Source organism: Pelophylax lessonae (genome assembly GCF_965119305.1).
Source record: "Pelophylax lessonae genome assembly, chromosome: 1".
Classification (NCBI taxonomy): domain Eukaryota; kingdom Metazoa; phylum Chordata; class Amphibia; order Anura; family Ranidae; genus Pelophylax; species Pelophylax lessonae.
In genome coordinates this window covers 112,745,642-112,766,127 of record NC_138768.1, presented here as the reverse complement: position 1 = coordinate 112,766,127, position 20,486 = coordinate 112,745,642, and the positions used below count along the sequence as shown (strand labels likewise).

The 20,486-nt window shown below is 43.2% G+C and overlaps 1 protein-coding gene across 4 annotated transcripts in view; it reads left to right on the top strand.

The window, feature by feature from the left end:
* Nucleotides 1-4,866, top strand: part of PIK3R1 (phosphoinositide-3-kinase regulatory subunit 1) — a 101,922-nt gene extending 97,056 nt beyond the window's left edge. For all 4 annotated transcript variants that reach the window (XM_082272726.1, XM_082272727.1, XM_082272729.1 and 1 more), the window contains 3 exons: nt 15-83; nt 1,677-1,844; nt 3,179-4,866. In XM_082272726.1, the coding sequence (XP_082128852.1) occupies nt 15-83; nt 1,677-1,844; nt 3,179-3,368 (427 nt within the window). In that variant the 3' untranslated portion in view covers nt 3,369-4,866. The remainder of the gene's footprint in view (nt 1-14; nt 84-1,676; nt 1,845-3,178) is intronic.
* Nucleotides 4,867-20,486: the final 15,620 nt, after the last annotated feature.

The following is a 20,486-nucleotide window of genomic DNA, read 5'->3' as shown; positions in this document are numbered from 1 at the left end:
TTCTTTGTTTTCAGGTGGCTGACACAAAAAGGTGTTCGACAGAAGAAGCTAAACGAGTGGCTGGGCAACGAGAACACAGAAGAGTAAGTGATGCTCAGACACGAGGCCGAACTGTCACATCTAGGATAAAACCTCTAAATCAGCACTTTGCCCACTTATCACTATCCCATGACAAATTTAAATTCTTGGCTGTTGCATAAATGTCATGTTGTTGCCTATTTTAAACTTCAAGGCTATCAATATTGTTTGAATTTTATTTGACAGATCAAAGTGGAATAACAAATCTTTTTAGCCTCATTGGCGTAGAAAGATTTAATAGCGGAACAGTTTTGTAGAGAGGCAGTTTAGGTTTTCTGTATAAAGGCATCAGAATCAAAAAGTCCAACATTTTTTTTATTTTTTAGAACGTTCTTGGAATGCATTTGAAATACTTCTTTTTTGTTTGCATTCCTGTTGATTTGTACAGGAAGGAACAGCAGTTCAAACTTAGATCAATAGGAGGAGCAGCAGCCATACAGCTAAACACTGCTCCATAAGATCCAAATCAAAATTCAAACCATGCAATCCAAATCTATCCAAACTGCTTTGAAAATGCAAGCCAGAAGCAAAACAGTCATGTATACAAGCTGTCCAAGCCTCTAGTTTCTTCATCCTATGTGCTGCTAAAGTCCCCAATTCTTACCTAAATGGGAACTCTTCACAGTCATTCGGCCAGATTTATGTAACTTTGACTTGGGACCTTAAAGTGTTACTCCAGAATTTAAATTCCTGATATGTTCCTGCTGTACCATGCACTCATATGAAAAAGTATCCTGTTCTCTTTTTTTTTTTTTTGCTACCTTTGTGTGAAATCCCAGTTAAAAACTGACCACACTAGGCAGGAGAGCTTACCATAGTTAGTTCCCTAGCTGTGCTGGAAATTCCAATGATCAGACTTGTCCTGACATGCCCACCCCCCCCCCCCCCCCGCACAGCCTTTCACTGGGAAGATCAGTGTGCTGTTGCGTCTTCTCCCCCCAGGCCAGCTCTTATACAGCTGAGAAACCGAGGGAATGTGATCACTTCTAGAAAAAAAAAGGGGAGGGGGGAGGTATTTGAGGTCTTTTTTTTTTTTTTATCTATACACAGATGTTTGCCTTTCATTTAAATTTTAAACTCAATGAGTCGTTTTACAAGGTGATCGCTTACAATCACTTTAAAGCGGAACTTTACCAATAACATCTTGATAAACAAAATAATGTTCTTTAGCAAGAAACCTACATTCCACATTTATTATGCTCCTAAAATGAGTGTGTGCTTTAAACTGCCTCCAGCTTTGCTCCAGTTTACTTCTTGCTGGATTCTGCCATTTTGCTAAAGCCCTGAGCAGCAGGAAAGCGGTCAGGAGACCGGCCTCTATTGCATCTGATTATTGCATCTGATTTTTGGCACAGTGCTAAAAATGGAGAGGAACTGAGCATGTGCAAAGCAGGGCGAGTGTAATACTCGATTGTGAGCAGTATAGGCACTTATTTTTACAGTTTTACATAGTATATCAACCAGTGGCCAGCCTGAAGTCAGCAGGACTTCGCTTTCTGACTAAAGTTCCACTTTAAGTAATTCATAGATACAGAAAATTTATCTATAATTAGTGCTACTTCTTTAGGTTAAAATTTTTTTAATTTTCTTCATTCTAGTCAGTACTCTACGGTGGAAGATGAGGACTTACCCCACCACGATGAAAGAACATGGAACGTAGGAAATATTAACAGAAGTCAAGCCGAGAACCTTTTACGGGGAAAGCGTGATGGTACATTCCTTGTGCGGGAGAGCAGCAAACAAGGGTGCTACGCCTGCTCTGTAGTGTACGTATATTAATACATTTTACTATACTTTGATGAATGTCTTACGAGTTCTCTGAATGTTTTATGTTACCTTCAAAGCCCAGCACTAGAAGTTTTTTAGGTTCTAAATTTAAATAGAATGTACCGTCTCTTTTGGAGACACTGGGACAGGAAATGGGAGGGGATGCTGGTTCGCTGGGACAGGAAATGGGAGGGGACGCTGGTCACTGGGACATTAAATGGGAGGGGGCACTGGTTACTGGGACAGGAAATGGGAGGGGACGCTGGTCACTGGGACAGGAAATGGGAGGGGTCGCTGGGACAGGAAATGGGAGGGTCGCTGGGACAGGAAATGGGAGGGGACGCTGGTTAGTGGGACAGGAAGTAGCGAAAGCATTAAATAACCACACACAGATTACTAAAAGTTGCATTCTATCCCCAATCAAGAGACTTTCACTTCCTTTTCCTCTGACCCCTATCAGCAGGAGGTTTAGGGGGATATCTCAGTGGGGAACACAGACAGCTATAAAGATCTGACAGAGGACCTAAGCTAGGGATATGCCAGTACCAATCACTTTTTCTCAAGTACTCGCTCATACCAATTACCGATACCTTTTTATAGTGTCATGTGATGGTTTTTTTTTTTTTAGGGCTCATGCATGCACGATAACTGATGGGAATTCGCTTGCAGAGACATCAGTTTCATATTGATTTTCATGTGTGTTTCAGTGGGTTTTTGCAGCCTGTTTACATATGTGTGGGCTGACCACAGTGCGATTTTGAAAAAGTCCGATTTCTAATCTCATACACTACAATTTGCTTTGGAATCGCACTCGAACCACTAAACAGAATCGCACTCCAGGCCGGTCGGCACATATGTGAACCGAGTCTGAAGGTATCAGTTTAAGTATTGGAGCATTTGCACGAGTGCTTAAATCAGGGGTCTTCAACCTATGACCCTCCAGTTGTTCAGGAACTACAATTCCCATCATGCCTAGTCATGTCTGTGAATGTCAGAGTTTTACAATGCCTCATGGGATGTGTAGTTCCACAACAGCTGGAGGGCTATAGTTTGAGGATCCCTGGCTTTAAATGCTTAGTATTGGGGCAACACTAATCTAAGCCTTTCCTAACTCTGTCCAGAACACAACAGTATGGCTAGAGTTGGGTTTTAAATAAATATATAAGAAAGGAAAAGTAGATTCAACATTTAATTTCTAACTTGAAAGCCGTAGTTAAAGGGGGGACCCAATAAACACATTACTTCCAGTTTAGGTAAATCATGCTCTGTGTTTCCTTACATTTCTACAGTACAAAGGTTGTTTATGGATCTTTTTTTTTTAATTCCCTTGCAGAGCGGATGGGGAGGTCAAGCACTGTGTCATAAACAAGACCCTTACCGGTTATGGATTTGCAGAACCATACAACTTGTATAACTCTTTGAAAGAACTGGTGCTACATTACCAACATACGTCACTTGTACAGCACAATGACTCTCTGAACGTCACACTAGCATATCCAGTATATGCACAGCAAAGGCGATGAACACCTAATAAACTCTCCTTCATCAACTAAGCTGATGCCGGTTTCGGCAAAAGGGATAAAATAAAATCCTAAAGCTCCCTCGTCCGCCTACTTCACAAGATTGAGCTGCAGTATCAAAGCTACCTTCAGATGAGAAAAGAGCTTTCTTTCGCCATGGAAGCAGGAGATGAGTGTTAAGCTGTGAATGTATGTTTCTAAGCTATTGTGCTTGCTTTGAAAGAACCCAAGAAGCACAGCAACAGAAAGATATGGTATTACAAGCCTATCTCCCGGGCCTGCAGGTTCCTCGAGGCCTTCACCATGGTGCTTGTTTACATTCTTTTGAAGCTTTACCAGCTTGAATGTTGGTCACCGCAGATCCAAGAAGCCAAGGTGTCTTTTTGTTAGAGTACTGATTTTTTTTTTTTTTTGGGGAGGGGAAGGGGGGAGGGGACACAAAACGTTCCATTGCAGCCTTTGGAGGACTTGTGGCCTAGCGCTCAGCTGATCTACCCACACAGCCTTGCAGATTGTTTCATTTTCCTAACCGAAAAAAAATATGTAGCAGAACAGACGGCACTTTCATGGTTTTCTAAAGAGAAATCTGCATAAAGGACACTGCTTCACAATTCAGCCACACCAAGTGTATGCAGCAAAGTGCCAGGAAGTGTTTTATTGAGACTAGTCTTGAATCAAATGAACCTATTTAACATGGATGATGACAAGATGGAAAAAAAGACTATAAACAGTATATATATAAATAAATATATATATATATGTACATAGCAACTGGGGAATAGCTATCAAAAAATGGAACCTACCAATACCAAACTGTCTACTTTTTATTTTGCTGACTGCTAAATCCTTAATGCTATGCAACATCCATTTTTCTTTAAGCTGTTTTTTTTTTTTTTTTTTTATACGTATCAATAACATACCGTTCTATTCGTGAAATGTTACCTTTTTTGTTATAGTTTTGTTGTCTTTTTTTTTTTTGTTAAAGATCTGTGCAGTATGTTGTGGGAAAGAGGAGAGTGTTCGAAGTGGAGAGAATCAAGGAACTTTAAACAAGAGCTATTTTACCATACAATGTATAGAGAACTTGGTTCAAGCCCAAGATTAAAGAAGATTGAGAGTTCATTACAAATATTTGATTTAATGCATTGTTGGGCAGTGCCTAATGAGCTTCAAAGCTGCTTTCTTAATAAAGAAGAAAAAAAAAAAACAAAAAAACCTTTTAAGATATATAAATATATAACAAAGAATCAGAGTTTGACAGTGTTGTATAATGGTTTGTTTCGAATTATGGTACTTTTTATTTTTGGTAATGTGCTTAGGGCATTCTCGTCCCTCTGTCCTTACTGCTTCTAACTGGGTAGAAAGCACGCACAAAACATCTTTCTGCCTTTTCCCGTTCATTCTAAAAGATAGACCCATCATTTCAATGTGTAGCATGCTAATCCTGCCATAAGATGATGTCACTGCAATGGTTTTAAAAGAAACTTTGAAACGTGTTTGGGCAATTTTTGGGACGGCATGGCTATAGAGTTGGTTTTTGTTCAGCGCCCCGATTAAATCGTCAAATTTTTTTTTCTTAATCTGAATTTTTGACCTCCAGTTTTGGTTTCCAAAGATTTTAATGGAATGGCTTCCAGATGAGTGTGATATACTGTAGGATACAAAGTGTCATTGGCTGTACCATATCATTTTTACCCTTTTTAGCACTTTTAACCCTGCTGTGACACAGGTCAACTTTTTTTTTTTTTTTTTTTTTTTAAAACTTTGTTCTGATTGGTGGCTGTTTCAAGCAGTGGTACACTCTGCTCAAGTTTTGTATTCTATAGTATTTGCAACTGCCTGCCTTGTATTTACTGACACAATATATATTTTTTTTTGGCTATTTGACAACCGTACCTTAGCCACTGTACATTGCTTTACACGTAAGACCGGGGTGAATAGTACTCCACAATGATATTCAGTTATTGTGCATTGTCGGTGCTCTAGGACTCACAAATAGCTTGCAAACTTTTGAGGCCTGGACGCAAACTTATTTATACAAACTACATGGCGTATTCTAAAAAAAGAAAACTTTTTACTCTGGGGTCTGTGGATTTTCAGACGTTTTTTTTTTATTTTTATTTTTTTTCCTACTCTTGTAACAAACTTATTTTCTCTTCCGCAGTCTGTACAACAGCTGCGTGTTAATGCCATCGTGTTAAACTTTTAAAACCTCTAATACTAATTTTTCATTTCTTCAGAAATGTTAAGTGCTGGAATCCTATGGCCCGGTTATTGTATGCGTGAAAAGTAACTCTGAATCATTGGTTCACAATGATAAAGGCAGATGTTTGGTACTTTGATCATTTTAGACGTTTTGATAATTTAAGGTTTTAAGACCATTTATTTTTTCATATGCAGTTCTCCATAAGACTCCGGGAAAAGCATACTTGATTTTTTTTCCCCGAATTTTAAGCCATATTTTTTCCCCTGGTGTCGTTTATTTTAATCTCTCGTACCGCTTATAGTACATTAATAGCTGAAAGGAAGTTTCTTTAGATTTAAAGGAAGATCCAAGTTTATGAAATGCACTGTTTATCCTATTTTCAAGGTACACAATGCTGATTTCTGAAGCACAACACTATACTCAATCGTTTCAGCAGAGACTTTTTTTCAAAATGACGTGTATAATGCGTTTTGCTAGGGGTAGGGAGATCAATTGGCGGAGAGCATTTTTAAGGGCTACTAAAAGTATAAAATACCAGTTGGGACGCTGTGATAAGACAGCTTGCATTCAGAAACAGAGCATCGCAAATTCTCAGATTTACACAATGTCACATCATTAACCTATTAATGTGTTTGAAGCTATTGCTGTCTGTTGTTAGCTGACCACTGCCTAGAAGAGGCTGAATTCAGTGTCTTTCAGTGGTTTTACAGACAGTTTAACTGTATTTATGAATGTAAAAAAAAAAATCAAATCTTTTGTATAAGACAACTTGTGTTTTTACATTTAGTAGTCCTTTTAATCTATGAAATCATTGTGAATATGCATGAGTAATTTTCAGCAATCTAGCCATAAGCTGGGCTACGTGCCCCTCGGTGCTCAACAAGTATCTGATGTTCAAGTTTTAAACAATTTCTAGAGTGCCAAAGCTCACAGATTTTTTTTCTTATTGTAAATAACACTTAAAGCTATGTACCTAAAATGTAAGGTAAACTATATGAAGAGACAAGTTAGATTGGGTTGGAACATAAGATATCTAAATGTACCATTACAAATGGCAATACTTTGGTCTTTATTTCATATGCAAAAAGCAGAAGTCAAAGCAAGCAAATCCGATTTCAAGGTTTTTTTTCTGACCGGTGGAAGTGGATTTTTGATTTGTTATGGGTATTGCACATTGCTCATTATCTTTTGTGATTAGCGATGAGAGTTGGCTTCCTCGGTTTTTGTAATGGTATAAAATTGGCAAAAATAGAATGTACCGTTTTAATGTTAAAGTATACTGATTTGCCATAAGTGGTGCTAGCAGGCCTTTTTTTATGTAAAGATAATACTTTAGATAATGTGGCCTGTTTCTTGTATGCACTTGCTGTCATATGATGCACCTTTGCCTCATGACATAGTAATTTTATTGTATCCTGGTGAATACATAGGTGTGCTATCCTTACGTTGTAGAAGAAAAGCATATTTTGAAAGCTTTCCTCACACCACTGCAGGTTTCTCTTGTTTTGACTAAGTTATCTCTTGAAAAAGTACAAGTCCACCCTTAAGTGGGGTACACACTAGTAGAAAATCTGCCGAAAATTCCCGTCTGAGGTAAAATCGTACGATTTTCGGCTAGTGTGTACACAACCTTCAGCAGCCGATGCCGACATTTTCAACGAAAAAAAAACGGAGGGACAAACACCAAAATTGTTATCGTCTGTCCCCAGACGACCAATTTTCGTATAATGTGTATGCAGTACGTCCGTGAAAAATCGGATACGAAAGACCGCGCATGATCTGAAGTTGCTGACGACCCGGAAGTCTGGGAACAAATGTCCCAAAAAAAAAAAAAAAAAAAATCGGAAGAGAAATTTCGAGAACATTTATGCACTGTCAACTAAAAACGGTAATGAACGCTGAGCAAGGGAGAGAAAAATCGGAGGATATTTCGTCCGATTTCCGTCAAGTGTGTACGGGCTTTTAGACAGACCTCTTCAAGGTCTGGGTGTCAATTGTCGTTTTTTTTTTTTTTTCGGGGGTGGCTAACACAATAATCAGAAAGCGAAAAACAATTTGTGGAACAGAGACAATGCTAATGGTTTCAATAGATGGCTTGCGCCTGTTTTCAGAGATAACTTGGCTCGAAGCATTTTGCGTGGAGTGATTTTTTTTTTTTTTTGTATATTACCACCGATATCTCCAGTTCCAACTCATGTCTAAAATGTTTACATTTAATATTTGTGAATGTTTCTAGAAGATCTCTCATATAAAGGCACCTCTGTATTACATAGTGAGCTGGACTTGACATCTTTATGAATTTCAAATCTGGGCAACTGTCTGTCACCTGTAGGCCTGGGTACTCATGGTATTTTGTGTTGGTCACATCTTTCTTTGTGTGGTGTTCAGGTTCTCTTTGGAACTGAGCGGGTTTTGTGCTCATTTCCTGGCAGAAGCAAAACATGCCAAATTTTATATCAACAGCTGAATGCGTCACTCTTTATGACTTGCTTCGTCAATAAATTCATGATTACATGTCATCGTACGACTGCATTAGCTGCCCAATGTGCTGCTATTATTTTTTTTTTTTCTATTCCTATTTCAAACAGAAATTCTGTTCAATGTTTATACAACATTAAAGAAAATTAACTTTGTTAAACACCATTAATATTTTGGTCTTTTGTTTGGGGGAGGAAAGGATGGTTAGTAGTAATTTGCCTTTACAAGGCAATTTAATAAAGTTGTGCCTCTGAAACTTTGAGCTATAGCTTTGATAAAGCTCTGTGTCTCGTTTTAAGTTGCTTTAAAACATTGTATTAGACCTTCAAACAAAATAAAGATTGTTTTGAAAACTAGGACGTTGTCTGTCCGTTATTTTGGAATGACCGCTATGTCGTCCTTAAAGTGGTTGTGAACCTCAAACGTGAAATATGAACAAAGCATATCCCTCTAAAGCAGGGTTTCTCAACCACGGTTCCTCCTGAGGTTGCTTGGGGTTCCTTGAGCAATGGGCAATTTCTGCCTCTCAGATAAGTTTCCAATGACACCATTGTTCCTTTTAGCTATCTGTAAGGGGGTAATTCTTCCCAATGATGACAAGAGTAAGGCCCCTTTCACATGGGCGATTCGATCCAATCCACCTGTCAGTTTCTAAGGCGGACCTGATCGGATACTCCATGCATCCCTATGGGGCAGCGGATGTCAGCTGACACCTGCTGCTATCCGATCCTGTCCGTGAAATCCGGACGGATGGAAAACCTATTTTTCCATCCGTCTTGAGGATCAGATTGGATGAGAATGGACAGGCGGTCCGTTCTCATCCTATCTCCCCATAGAGGGCAGCAGGGATCTAACAGTTCTGTCTCCACACACAGAGCGGAGACGGAGCTATCATCCACTTGCTCAGCGGGAAGCAACGGATTGATTCCCCTGCTGAGCAGAACGGACTCTGTCGGGCGCACCGCCCGTGTGAAAGAGGCCTTAGGAGCATTCTTCCCACTGACTGTCACACTAATGTGTCGTGAGTTGTAGATTTTTAATTTTTAGTAGGGGTTCTCCGAGACCAGAAATTTATTTCAAGGGTTCTCCTGTGTTGAAAAGGTTGAGAGGCTGCTCTATAGTGTGTACTTGTCTCTATTAAGAGCACTAAGTGTCCTTCTGTCTGCTGCCTCTTTCCTCTGCTATCATCATGAACCACATCTGGCACATTTTCCTGACACCAAGAAAAAATTGGTGGCAGGGGAGGGACCACCAGCTGATTGACAGCCTCAGCTCTGTTGCTGTGTTCCCTTCCTCTCCCTCCCTCTCCCTTCCCCTTCCTCTTCCTCTCTCTTCCTCTCTCTTCCTCTCCCTTCCTCTCCCTCACCCTTCCTCTCCCTCTCCCTTCCTCTCCCTCTCCCGTCCTCTCCCTCTCCCGTCCTCTCCCTCTCCCGTCCTCTCCCTCTCCCGTCCTCTCCCGTCCTCTTCCTCCCTCTCCCTCCCTCTCCCTCCCTCTCCGAGCTTTACTCCCCCTTTACGAGCTTTCCTCACTGAACAATGACTAACCTTAGATGTCCTCCCCTTTTTTTCTGAACTCTCAGACAAGCTTATAAATTCAGCACATTGAATGGATGTAGAGAAGAGAAGACTGCAGATAAACATGTACAACTTTTGTTGGAGGATTTGTTTCAGCTCTGTGTATGACCTGAGGATTGTTGCTTCACTGACTGGGTATATGTATGGGTTTACAGCCACTTTTAAAGGTATAGTACTGATGTATGAACACCAGGATCTTCCTGGCAGAAAGTTCCTATCCAAAGACACCTGAGTGGTCCGTATAGTGTGCACGTTTCATGCACAAGAATTCTTCTAGCTCCTACAATGTTAAAAAATACAGGGGAGATCTGATTTACATGCATATTTGCGCATAGGCCTGTGAAATACTGGCCAGTAATGCAGGTTTTTGGATTTTTCTGATCTAAACACAGCTCTTTCTTACTGAGATTTATGCACCTGTGTGTATAGACCCATTGGAAGAAATGGGCTGCATTCAGATCGGTAAAAACAAAAGCATTAATGGCTAAAATGATGAATAAATAGATCATGTGGGGTAATGGTTAGAAAAGTCAAAAGAAAGTGACCTATGAGCTTTGAAATGTAGGCCTTGCAGTATGCCGATTCAAGATCATGTGTCAGTGGCTTAAGTCACATGACACTCAGCTGCTCGGAATGCTGATGTCATTCATTGTGATCGCTGTGACTTCAGACGACTCAGAATTGGCATAATGTCTTACCTTTTTTCAGTTGATTGGTAACTTTACTGTTGCTCTGCATCACCGATTATTTTTAATAGTTTTTATTGAGACAACAATATTACAAGACAATTCATTAAGCGCCGGTTCACACTACCGCGACGCTACTTCCCGGGGCGACCTCCGAGATCGCTGTGCGAGCAGCGCGCCGCGACCTCGGAGCGGCCGCCACGGACTTCATAACATTGAAGTCTATGGCGGTCGCCCCAAAGAAGCTCCGGACCCTTTTTCTAAGTCGGAGCGACTTGTGTCGCTCCTATTAGAACGGGTCCGCAGCTTCCCTATGGGAGGTGACCTGTGAGGCGACCAGGTCGCCTCACAGGTCGCCTTAGTGTGAACGGGGGCTTACAGAATAACGTTTGTAGTAACAAGAATTGAATAGGAACAAACGGTAACTGTTACATGACAACCAGCCCATAGTGTATCAGCTGGATGAGATATAGTGGGGGGGATACATAGCAAAAGATACCCAACCTTAATATTTGTAGAAGAGAATATTCCGCCTCAGCCAAGGCGAGACCAACCTGCGCACCCCTATTGTGCCTCACCCATTAAAGTATAACCAAACCCAAGAGGAAAATTCGAATGCAGTTTACCAGTCCTTAGAGTGGTGGCTGCATTCATTTTCAGGCTAAATGTTTTCACCAAGTACAGAAAAATAACTGTTAATCTCTTCCAGACGCCTGTCACATATATGCTGAAGCAGAGCGGCCCAGCTACGCAAAATCATGTACATGTACGAGATTTTGGGGGCACGTGCGTACCACTGGAGCGCTGCTCCCACTGTGATTGGACACAGCAGGAGCCAATCAGCGAGTCCAGCGGCCTCAATGGCCACCAAATGTGTAGTGGAATGACAGAACGATAGTCTGCCTATGTTAACAAGGCAGAGAGCTGAAACACATCTCTTTTTCTCTAGTGCAGGGGTCTTCAAACTATGGCCCTCCAGTTGTACAGGAACTACAATTCCCATCATGCCTAGTCATGTCTGGGCATGTCAGAGTCATGCCTCAGGGGATGTGTAGTTCCGCAACAGCTGGAGGGCTGTAGTTTGAGGATCCCTGCTCTAGTGCATCCAATCCCAGTACAGTTAGAAAGCACACTTAACCCTTTGATCGCACCTGGTGTTAATCCCTTCCCTGCCAGTGTCATTTATACAGTAACAATGCATTTTTTTTTTTTTTTTTTTAGCACTGATCACTGTATTGATGTCGCGTGTCACTTAGTGTCAGATTTGTCTGCCGCAATGTCGCAGTCCTGCTAAAAATCGCTGATTGCCGGCCTTTCTAGTAAATACAAAAAAAATAAAAAGTCCATAAATGTATCCCATAGTTTGTAGATGCGCAAACCAATCACATACACTTATTAGGAGGATTTTTTTTACCAAAAATATTTAGCCGAATACATATTGGCCTGAACTAATGGAAAAAAAAATAGATTTTTAACAATTTTAATGGGTATGTTTTGTAGCAGAATGTAAAAAATTATATATATATTTTTTTTTTTTTCAAAATTGTTGCTTTTTGTTTATAGCGCAAAAAAATTAAAACCGCAGAGGTGATCGAATGCCACCAAAAGAAAGCGCTATTTTTGAGGGGAAAAAAGACATCAATTTTATTTGGGTACAGCGCCGCACAACCGCACAATTTTCAGTTACGGCACTGTGTTGCTTTATCACAAAAAATGGCCTGGTCATTAAGGGGGTTAAAACCTTCCAGAGTTGAAGTGGTTTATCCTGATAGAAATGACCTAGGCCAGGAGTTCCCAAACTGTGGGTCGGGACCCACTGGTGGGTTGTGAGCTGCGTTTGAGTGGGTCGCGCTAAGCCAGAAATCACTGAGAGCGGGCCCGCTTAAATTGTGTTGTGCGAGCCCCCGCAAATTACAGAGAGCCAGAGCAGTCAAATCGCGATGGATTCAGGACCCCGCCCACGCAGTTTACGGAGGCTGGTCTGCATTTACCGCGAGGAGGATACTTGCATCAGTGAGTACGTATGTGGGCTGTTATGTAGGTTGTAGGATATGTTCATGGGGTGCAGAGCCAGCTCCTCGGTCCTGCTGGCAGGAGCGGTGGTGGCTAGACTGTCGGCAGGATTCTCTCAGCTATAACGGGCAGAGACGGCATCCCCGCTGTCAGAGGACCAGGTGGCCCGGCGGTGTCAGGAGTTCATGGCAGCTTCTATTTTTAATTTAACATCCCCCTCCCTTTAAAATATGCATTATTATTTGCATTTATATAGCACCAACGAATTCTGTAGCGCTTTAATTACAAGCAATTACTAGCAAGTGGGTCACAAAAAATAACTGTATTCAGAAGTGGGTCTCGGCCCAAAAAAGTTTGGGAAGGCCTGACTTAGGCAATCTGGGTGGAAGTGGGGACAAAACAAAGAACCTGCTCCCCCACAAAAAAAAATAAACTCTAAAAGCTGACGAAGAAGAGTCTTGGAAAAAATACAGTAAAACCTTGGATTGAGAGTAACTTGGTTTGAGAGCGTTTTGCAAAACCAGCAAATTTTTTTTATTTATTTTTTTTATAAGTTTTGACTTGATAAACAAGCGATCTCTTGATATACATGTAGCGTCATGTCACAACTGAGTATAAAAGAGAAGAGAGGCGCCTCTAATGGCTCGTTTTCACTGAGCTTTCTGGTACGGTTCGGTACGGTACGCTATTTATGCCGTTTCCATTATGAATGGTACCCTAATTCTGAACCGTACCACTTTTAGGTACCCATTCGTTGGGGTACCAAGCACATTAGTACCGTACCAACAGGGTGGAGCTACACTCAGAACTTAGATTGGTTGACAGAGAATCGTCTATCACCGCTTTCCTGCTACACCACGCCTATCATGAAAGGGTACTATTGGCAGTGGAAACGCAATGTGTACCGTTCCGAACCGTACCGTACCACTCAGTGGAAACTGGGCATTAGTGTAACAATATGGTTACATTTAATGAAGGTACAACATTAAGCAACTCACATGGTTGATGATTAAACAGGCACACCTAAGTATGCCGGCATCCGGGGTAAAGCTGTCCACATAGAACATCCACTGTACCGTCATCTACATCATCCCTTCCACACTGCGCTCCCTGAGAGCTTCAAGCCTCGCTTTCAGAACGCTCTACTGCAGGATATTCTTACCAAACACAACTGACAGTGGTGAGAGCTGGCGGTGCGGAGGATGGTCTATGTTGAACATTCATGAAATGTAACCATACTGCTATACTTAGAGGTGCCTCGCTTCTCTTTTATACTCTGTAGCTTCTGCTGGATTTTTCTTCTAATCCTCTTTTGGAGGACCATTTGTGGATGGACATTTTATGGTTGCACAACCTATCACATTGCTATAATCTTTTTATATGGGCTACAAACTGAAGGAGTTATGAATAATTGTGGAAGGAATCATCTGAGATTCCATTATTTTGTATAGGGAAATTTGCTTTGATATGATTGCTTTGGATTACAAGCATGTTTCCAGAACAAATTATGCTCGCAATCCAAGGTTTTACTGTACAAGACTTCCTCTGAATGGCTGAGAAGCTCTCAGCCTGACTCAAGAGACGGGAAATTGCCGGTGATGCTGCCAGAACACAGTGCTGTATACTAGAGATCGACCGATTATCGGCAAAGCCGATATATCGAGGGCCGATATGGACTTTCCCCGATATATTGGACTCAGCTTTTTATTTACCTATATTGCCGATATTTCGGGAAAGTGCTTGTATTGAGGTGATGCCTGCAGCTAGAGGCATCACCCCGGTATCGGTGTCCATAGCCGACGGTCAGCTGAGAAGCCATTCGGCTGTCATTCCAAGGAGCGGGAGGGGACATTACCCCCCCCCCCCCTCGCCACCTTCTGCGGCTCGCCTGGGTCTCCCGTCCCACCAGGAGACCCGGGTCAGACGGCGGGGGAGAAGGTAGGATTCCCGAGTCTCCATTTCTTTGAATTCGGCACCGCCGCGTACTCTGATGACATGACATCACTTCCGGGTACTGGCGGCGTTGAATTAAAAAAAACGTAAAGCATTCAAAACAGCCAAACTTGGAGTTTTGAATGCTTTTAAGTGCAGAGGAGGGGTTTGGGGTCCCTCCACCACAGTACCTGTAGACATTAAAAAAAAATAATAATTTTACTGTCCGAAAATATCGGCAGATATCGGCCGATACCGATACCCAATGACCAAAATATCGGTATCTGCGGTAAAAAAGCGATATCGGTCGATCACTACTGTATACGGTATAATAAAGGGTCGACAGCGGCAGAATAATTCACTAAGAAACATTTTGTTTGGACCAAACTAATTCTTTAAAATGAAAGGAAACCTAGACTTTGGATTTGAATGTGCTGGAAGGAAATTACGATATAAGAACAGTGGCATTGTCTATAAGGGCGTTTACTAGTGTACATGGACAGGTGAGTGGTCCTGGTTGTAAGCAAATATTCTGATGTGTGTTTACCAGCATTTAGCCCCAGCCTGTCGTTGATTTGTATGGGTGTCTGTATAGTAGGTTATATGGTTTCCAATAGCACAGTTCACACCAGTGCTTGCAGTTCCAGTGCGTTCAAGAAAACAAAGTAGAACATGCTGCATTTTTCCTGTAAAATGCATCAAAAAACCCACTGGAACACGTCCTCAGTATATTAAGCAAGGGCTCAGACATGGTCTGTAGGCTCTGAGGAAGAGGCCAAGCCTCGAAACGTGTAAGCTATTCCAAGCCCTTGAGGATGGTACATCTTCCGGTTCTGATGCTGACGGCAAAATATGATTTTGATATGCATGTACCAAGAACTCGTTTGTGAGTATTTTTATCTTTTTAGTCAATAAAACCTTTATGGAGGATAATGTGCTAGGCCGGTGTGCCCTTGTGTCTGTTTTTTGATTATATTAGGGTTAAAAAAGAAGAGGGGTAAAAAAAATGCACTGAACTGCATCTGGAACTCATCCACACTGGGTTTCTATGGTGTGAACTGTGGCCATTAGTCTCTCGGAAGGACTTTGCCTGTGAAGTGAGTGGCACAAAACTAACATCAGTATGTTGTAATACAACTTTTCTGGGAGAAAGCAGATTACTGCAGTGTTCTTGTTAGGTTTGGCAGGGATGTCCAGAGTTTGTCCTTCACCTGATGGTTATATTTGACATCCTGACCAATACTAATTCTTTCCTAATTCATGGATCACATTCTTTATTTGTTTAAGTAAACACACAATGCTAAGAGAGTTAGGAAATCACCGAAACTGCTGTCCAGTGAAATATTAAAATGAAGGTCCAACATCTCGGCATGAGCAATCCACATTTTTATAATACAAAGTTAAAGGAATGTCTTTTTAATTAACTGAACTTTCGTAAACACCATATTTTTTTAAAAGATGAAGAATACATTTTGGTTTTGAGAATATTTTTTTTAACCACTTGACCTCTGGAAAGTTTTACCATCTTCATGATCAAAGCATTTCTTGCTATTTGGTACTGCGCTACTTTAAATAGCAATGGCATGGTCATGCAACACTGTACTCAAATAAAATTATCATTTTTTTTCACACTAATTGAGCTTTCTTTTGGTGTTATTTGATCACCTGTTTTCTTTTATTTTTTGCAACATAGAAAATTTTTTTTTAAAATATTGGGGTTAAAAAAAAAAAAAGCAATTTCTACTTTCTTTTATAAAAACTATCCAATAGAAAATGTATTCTGCTATGTCTTTATGTAAAAAAATAAATAAATAAATAAATAAAAACCCAATAAGTGTATATTAATTTGTGCGAAAGTTATAGTGTCTAAAAACTATGGTGTATATACAGTATCTCACATTTTTGTAAATATTTTATTATATCTTTTCATGTCACAACACTGAAGAGATGACATTTTGCTACAATGTAAAGTAGTGAATGTACAGCTTGTATAGCAGTGTAAATTTGCTGTCCCCTCAAAATAACTCAACACACAGCCATTAATGTCTAAACCTCAACAAAAGTGAGTACACCCCTAAGTGACAATGTCCAAATTGGGCCCAATTAGTCATTTTCCCTCCCCGGTGTCATGTGACTCATTAGTGTTACAAGGTCTCAGGTGTGCATGGGGAGCAGGTGTGTTAAATTTGGTGTTATCGCTCTCACTCTCTCATACTGGTCACTGGAAGTTCAACATGGCACCTCATGGCAAATAACTTTCTGAGGATCTGAAAAAAGAATTGTTGCTCTATATAAAGATGGCCTAGGCTATAACAAAATTGCCAGGACACTGAAACTGACCTGCCGTATGGTGGCCAAGACCATACAGCAGTTTAACAGGGCAGGTTCCACTTAGAACCCGCCATGGTCGACCAAAGGAGTTGAGTGCACATGCTCAGCGTCATATCGAGACAAGGTCAAGTGGAAGCCAAAGTCAGGACGGGTAGCAGGCAGAGGAGATCTGTTAAACAAGCCAAGGTCAAAGTCAGGGAGCGAGCCGGAGACAGATCTGGAACAAGCTGAGTAGGTAACCAGGAAACACGGAAACATTGGTAGCAGCTGAAGATCAAACCGCACTTTAGACAAGGACTGGCTCCCTTATAAAGGCCCAAGTGAGGCGCTGGAGGAGATGCTGGGTCTTAGAGCCCTTCACCTGCTCTGACGGATGCTGGGTTCTAGAGTCCTCCTGCTACTGTTGCCCTGACACGGAGTGAGGGAGGTGAACACATACATTTATCTATTGTACACAGCCATACAAAGCAAAGCACGCTGATAATCGGGGTCTGTAACACCCCACAGCAAATACAGACAACTCCAAGGCTCTTCTCGCTAGTGGTTGATTATCTTAACCTCAGTATCAATGTTTCACTGCTGCCACCTCACCCTCAGAAATAAGGATTAGCGTGGAGCTCTATAGAGACCTCAAAAGGTTATTTGCCCCAATCAGCCCCAATCAGCCTTTCGCCACTTATCAATCACCTATTGAACTCTACATATTACTTTTGATTAACCAAACCTTTGGAGACTCACATAAACCATAGGGTCAATATTGACCATTTTGCAAAACCATGATTTAAATACTAATATCGGAACTCTTTTATCCTGCAAAAAAAAAGATATATTTCTCTTACGTCCTCCGACAGTCGCCGCCTCTTCATATTCGTCACATATGGGGTATTAGACTTTGCTCCGAAGGAGTAGCTAGGCAACAGAATATGTTAACAATAAAGCTTTAACATATCCCACCCTCAAGGGGTGGTCCCCTCAGTCAATACCCTCCTACTTCCTGCAACCATATCTCAGTTTTAATGTCTAGCTTGTCAGGAGTGGCTGGCTCTCTCTGTGCTGGGACTTTTTGTCCCAGACTCTTTCTTCTTTTTGATATTTTGTTTGAGTTTTCTCTCTACCTTTACTTAGCTGTTATTTTTGTCAGCATTAGTTAGTTCTTCGGACGAAGAGGATCATGCGGACTGGGTCTCGGGCTGATCCCCCTGGTCGCAGGTCGTGGGTCAGTGGCTTCCCAGTCTGCCATCGAGCGTTCAGCCAGGTAACGCTCCTGGCACAGTGAACGACCCATCCCTGTTCGGTGCAGGGATGATTGGTGAGGTGGCTACCTCACCGGACGCTGTGCGGTTTCTGAACCGCCATTGTGTGCGTCTTGAATTGCGACTCTCCCTGCCTCATGTGCAGCGGCTTGTTCGCCTGTGCGGGTTCCCCACGCCATGTGAGGTAAGTGTATCTATGTGGGGACCTGTCTGTCTGGGGGGGGTCTCAGTCTGGGACTGTGTAACCTGCCTTTAATCACACTGCTTGTCTCCCTATCTCTCGGCTGCATGCTGTGGGCTGCAAGGGGGGGGGGGAGCTGTATGACACTGAGTATGTCAGGCTGGGCAGTGTGAGGAGCTGTGTGCTGTGGGGCATGTTTTTAATGGCATGTTGGGGCATATACAGCGATCGCTGCGGCGATCTAACATGTATCCATATATTGGGATAAAATTGTGTGTGATTTTATGCACTGTGGAGCGGCGATTTCGGCGCCAAACGACGCCATTTTACCGGCGCCCGCTCCGGCCGCATGGTTTACATGCACGGCGGCCATTTTCTTGTAGCCTCCATAGGCTTACATAGAGCGCCCTGGCAGCATCACTTCCTCTCTCCTGGAAGCACCGATCGAGGCAGCAGCAGCAGCGGAGTCTCCTCAGGTTTTATCCTTCTATTCCTGTGTTCCATTGCCTGTATTCAGTCTGTATATTCCCTGTGGGGGTCTCATTGTGCCTGAGTGTGGTGCGGTGGGCTGCGCTTGCCGCGCTTGCTGTAAGGGGGCAGTTAACCCTTGGTTGTCTGGCATACAGGGGCAATGGATTCTCAGGAGGGCAAGTTTCCCACAGTATTGGTGGAAAGCCAGGGGACCGCTGTTTCCCCCCCAGGGGGGGATTTAGCCACTATTGTGGCTGGCCTTGCTGCACAGGTGCAAATGCTGGTGGCTGCTCAATCTACTAAACGGCCCAGAGTTGCTCTGTCCTCTGATTCTGAGGGTGAAGGTGATGGGGCTGTTCTGGCAGGGACCCCCCTATCGGGGTCCCGCTCCTCTCTTGATCTAGTGGGGTCTGAGGTAGAGGCTGAAGTTGAGGGGGTTGATAATTCTCCCCCTGGCTCGCCTGAAGAGCTTGCAATCATGGATGAGTTGATTGCTTCCATTAAGCAGACGCTACGTTTGCAGGACGAGGTGTGTCCCCCGGCTGCCTTGGCAGCTTATGGGACGCAGAGAAAACGCAGGACGCCGCAGGTTTTTCCCTGCAATGCTGATTTTCAGCGCGCTGTTAAGGACCAATGGCGCGATTTGCGCAAGCCTTTTGCGGTACCAAGTAAATTTAAGCTGCGTTATCCTTTCTCGCCTGCCACTGATGAACGGTGGTGTGTGCCTCCGCCAGTGGATCATGCTATTGCGGTTTTGAACAAAGCCACTGCGATCCCTGCTGAGGGATCCCCTGTTTTCCGTGATGCCACGGATAGGAGACTGGAGTCTCTTGCCCGTCATACTTATTCTGTTACGGGTTCTATGCTTAAGGCTCTGTTTGCTTCTCTCATGGCGGCCCAGGCGATCGCAAGTTGGACGCAGATGCTTAGGCGCGTCCTAGTGGCCGATTCGGCCTCGGCGGCGACCCTGGATATGGTGGATCAGATCCACCAGGGTGTCATGTATCTGTGTGATGCGGATCTGGACCTGATTCCGTTGGCTGCGCGTGTGCACAGCGTGGCGGTGTGGTCTCGCCGCCTGGTTTGGTTGAAATGTTGGTCGGTGGACCAATCTTCACGTAAAACCTTAGCCAATCTGCCTTATGATGGGTCTCGCCTTTTTGGGGAGTCCCTGGATGTGTTGATTAAGGGGATTACCGGGGGTAAGAGCACTCTCTTGCCCCATTTCCCCAAGGCTAAGGGGGCTTCTGGGAAGAAGCATGCTCATTTTTGGCCCCCTCAGGGGTCCTTTCGTGCCTTTCGGCCGCACTACAAGGGCAAACCGTTCAAGGGCCAAGGCTCTCAGAAGAAGCCCTGGTCTGGGAAACAGAAGTCCGGTCAATCCGGACCTGCGGCCCATAACAGTTCGGCCTGAAGGGGCGCCCTCACCCAGTTTTGGGGTGGGGGGACGCTTGCTCGGTTTTCTTCAGCCCTGGTTGGCCCGTGTGAGGGACAGATGGGTTCTGGAAATCGTTCGATCTGGTTACAAGATCGAGTTTCTCTCTCGGCCGGAGAGCAGATTTTTTCCCTCAAATCTTCAACTGTCTCCAGAGCGCCTGCGGGATCTGCACCTGGCGGTGCGGGACCTGAGGGCTCAGGGAGTGGTGGTTCCGGTGCCTCATCGGGACAGATTTCGGGGGTTTTATTCCAATCTGTTCACCGTGCCCAGGAAGGAGGGCAAGGTTCGTCCGATTCTTGAAAAGCTCTGAAAGGACTTGAAAGCTCTGAACCGCTCTGTGCGGGTTCGCAAGTTCCGCATGGAATCCCTGCGCTCGGTGGTGGCTGCCCTGGTTCCGGGGGAATTCATGGCCTCCATCGATTTGAAGGATGCGTACCTTCACATCCCCATATTCGAGGGTCATCAGAGGTACCTTCGATTTGCCATTGCGGAGGATCACTACCAGTTTGTGGCGTTGCCCTTTGGGCTCGCCTCGGCTCCGCGAGTCTTCACCAAGG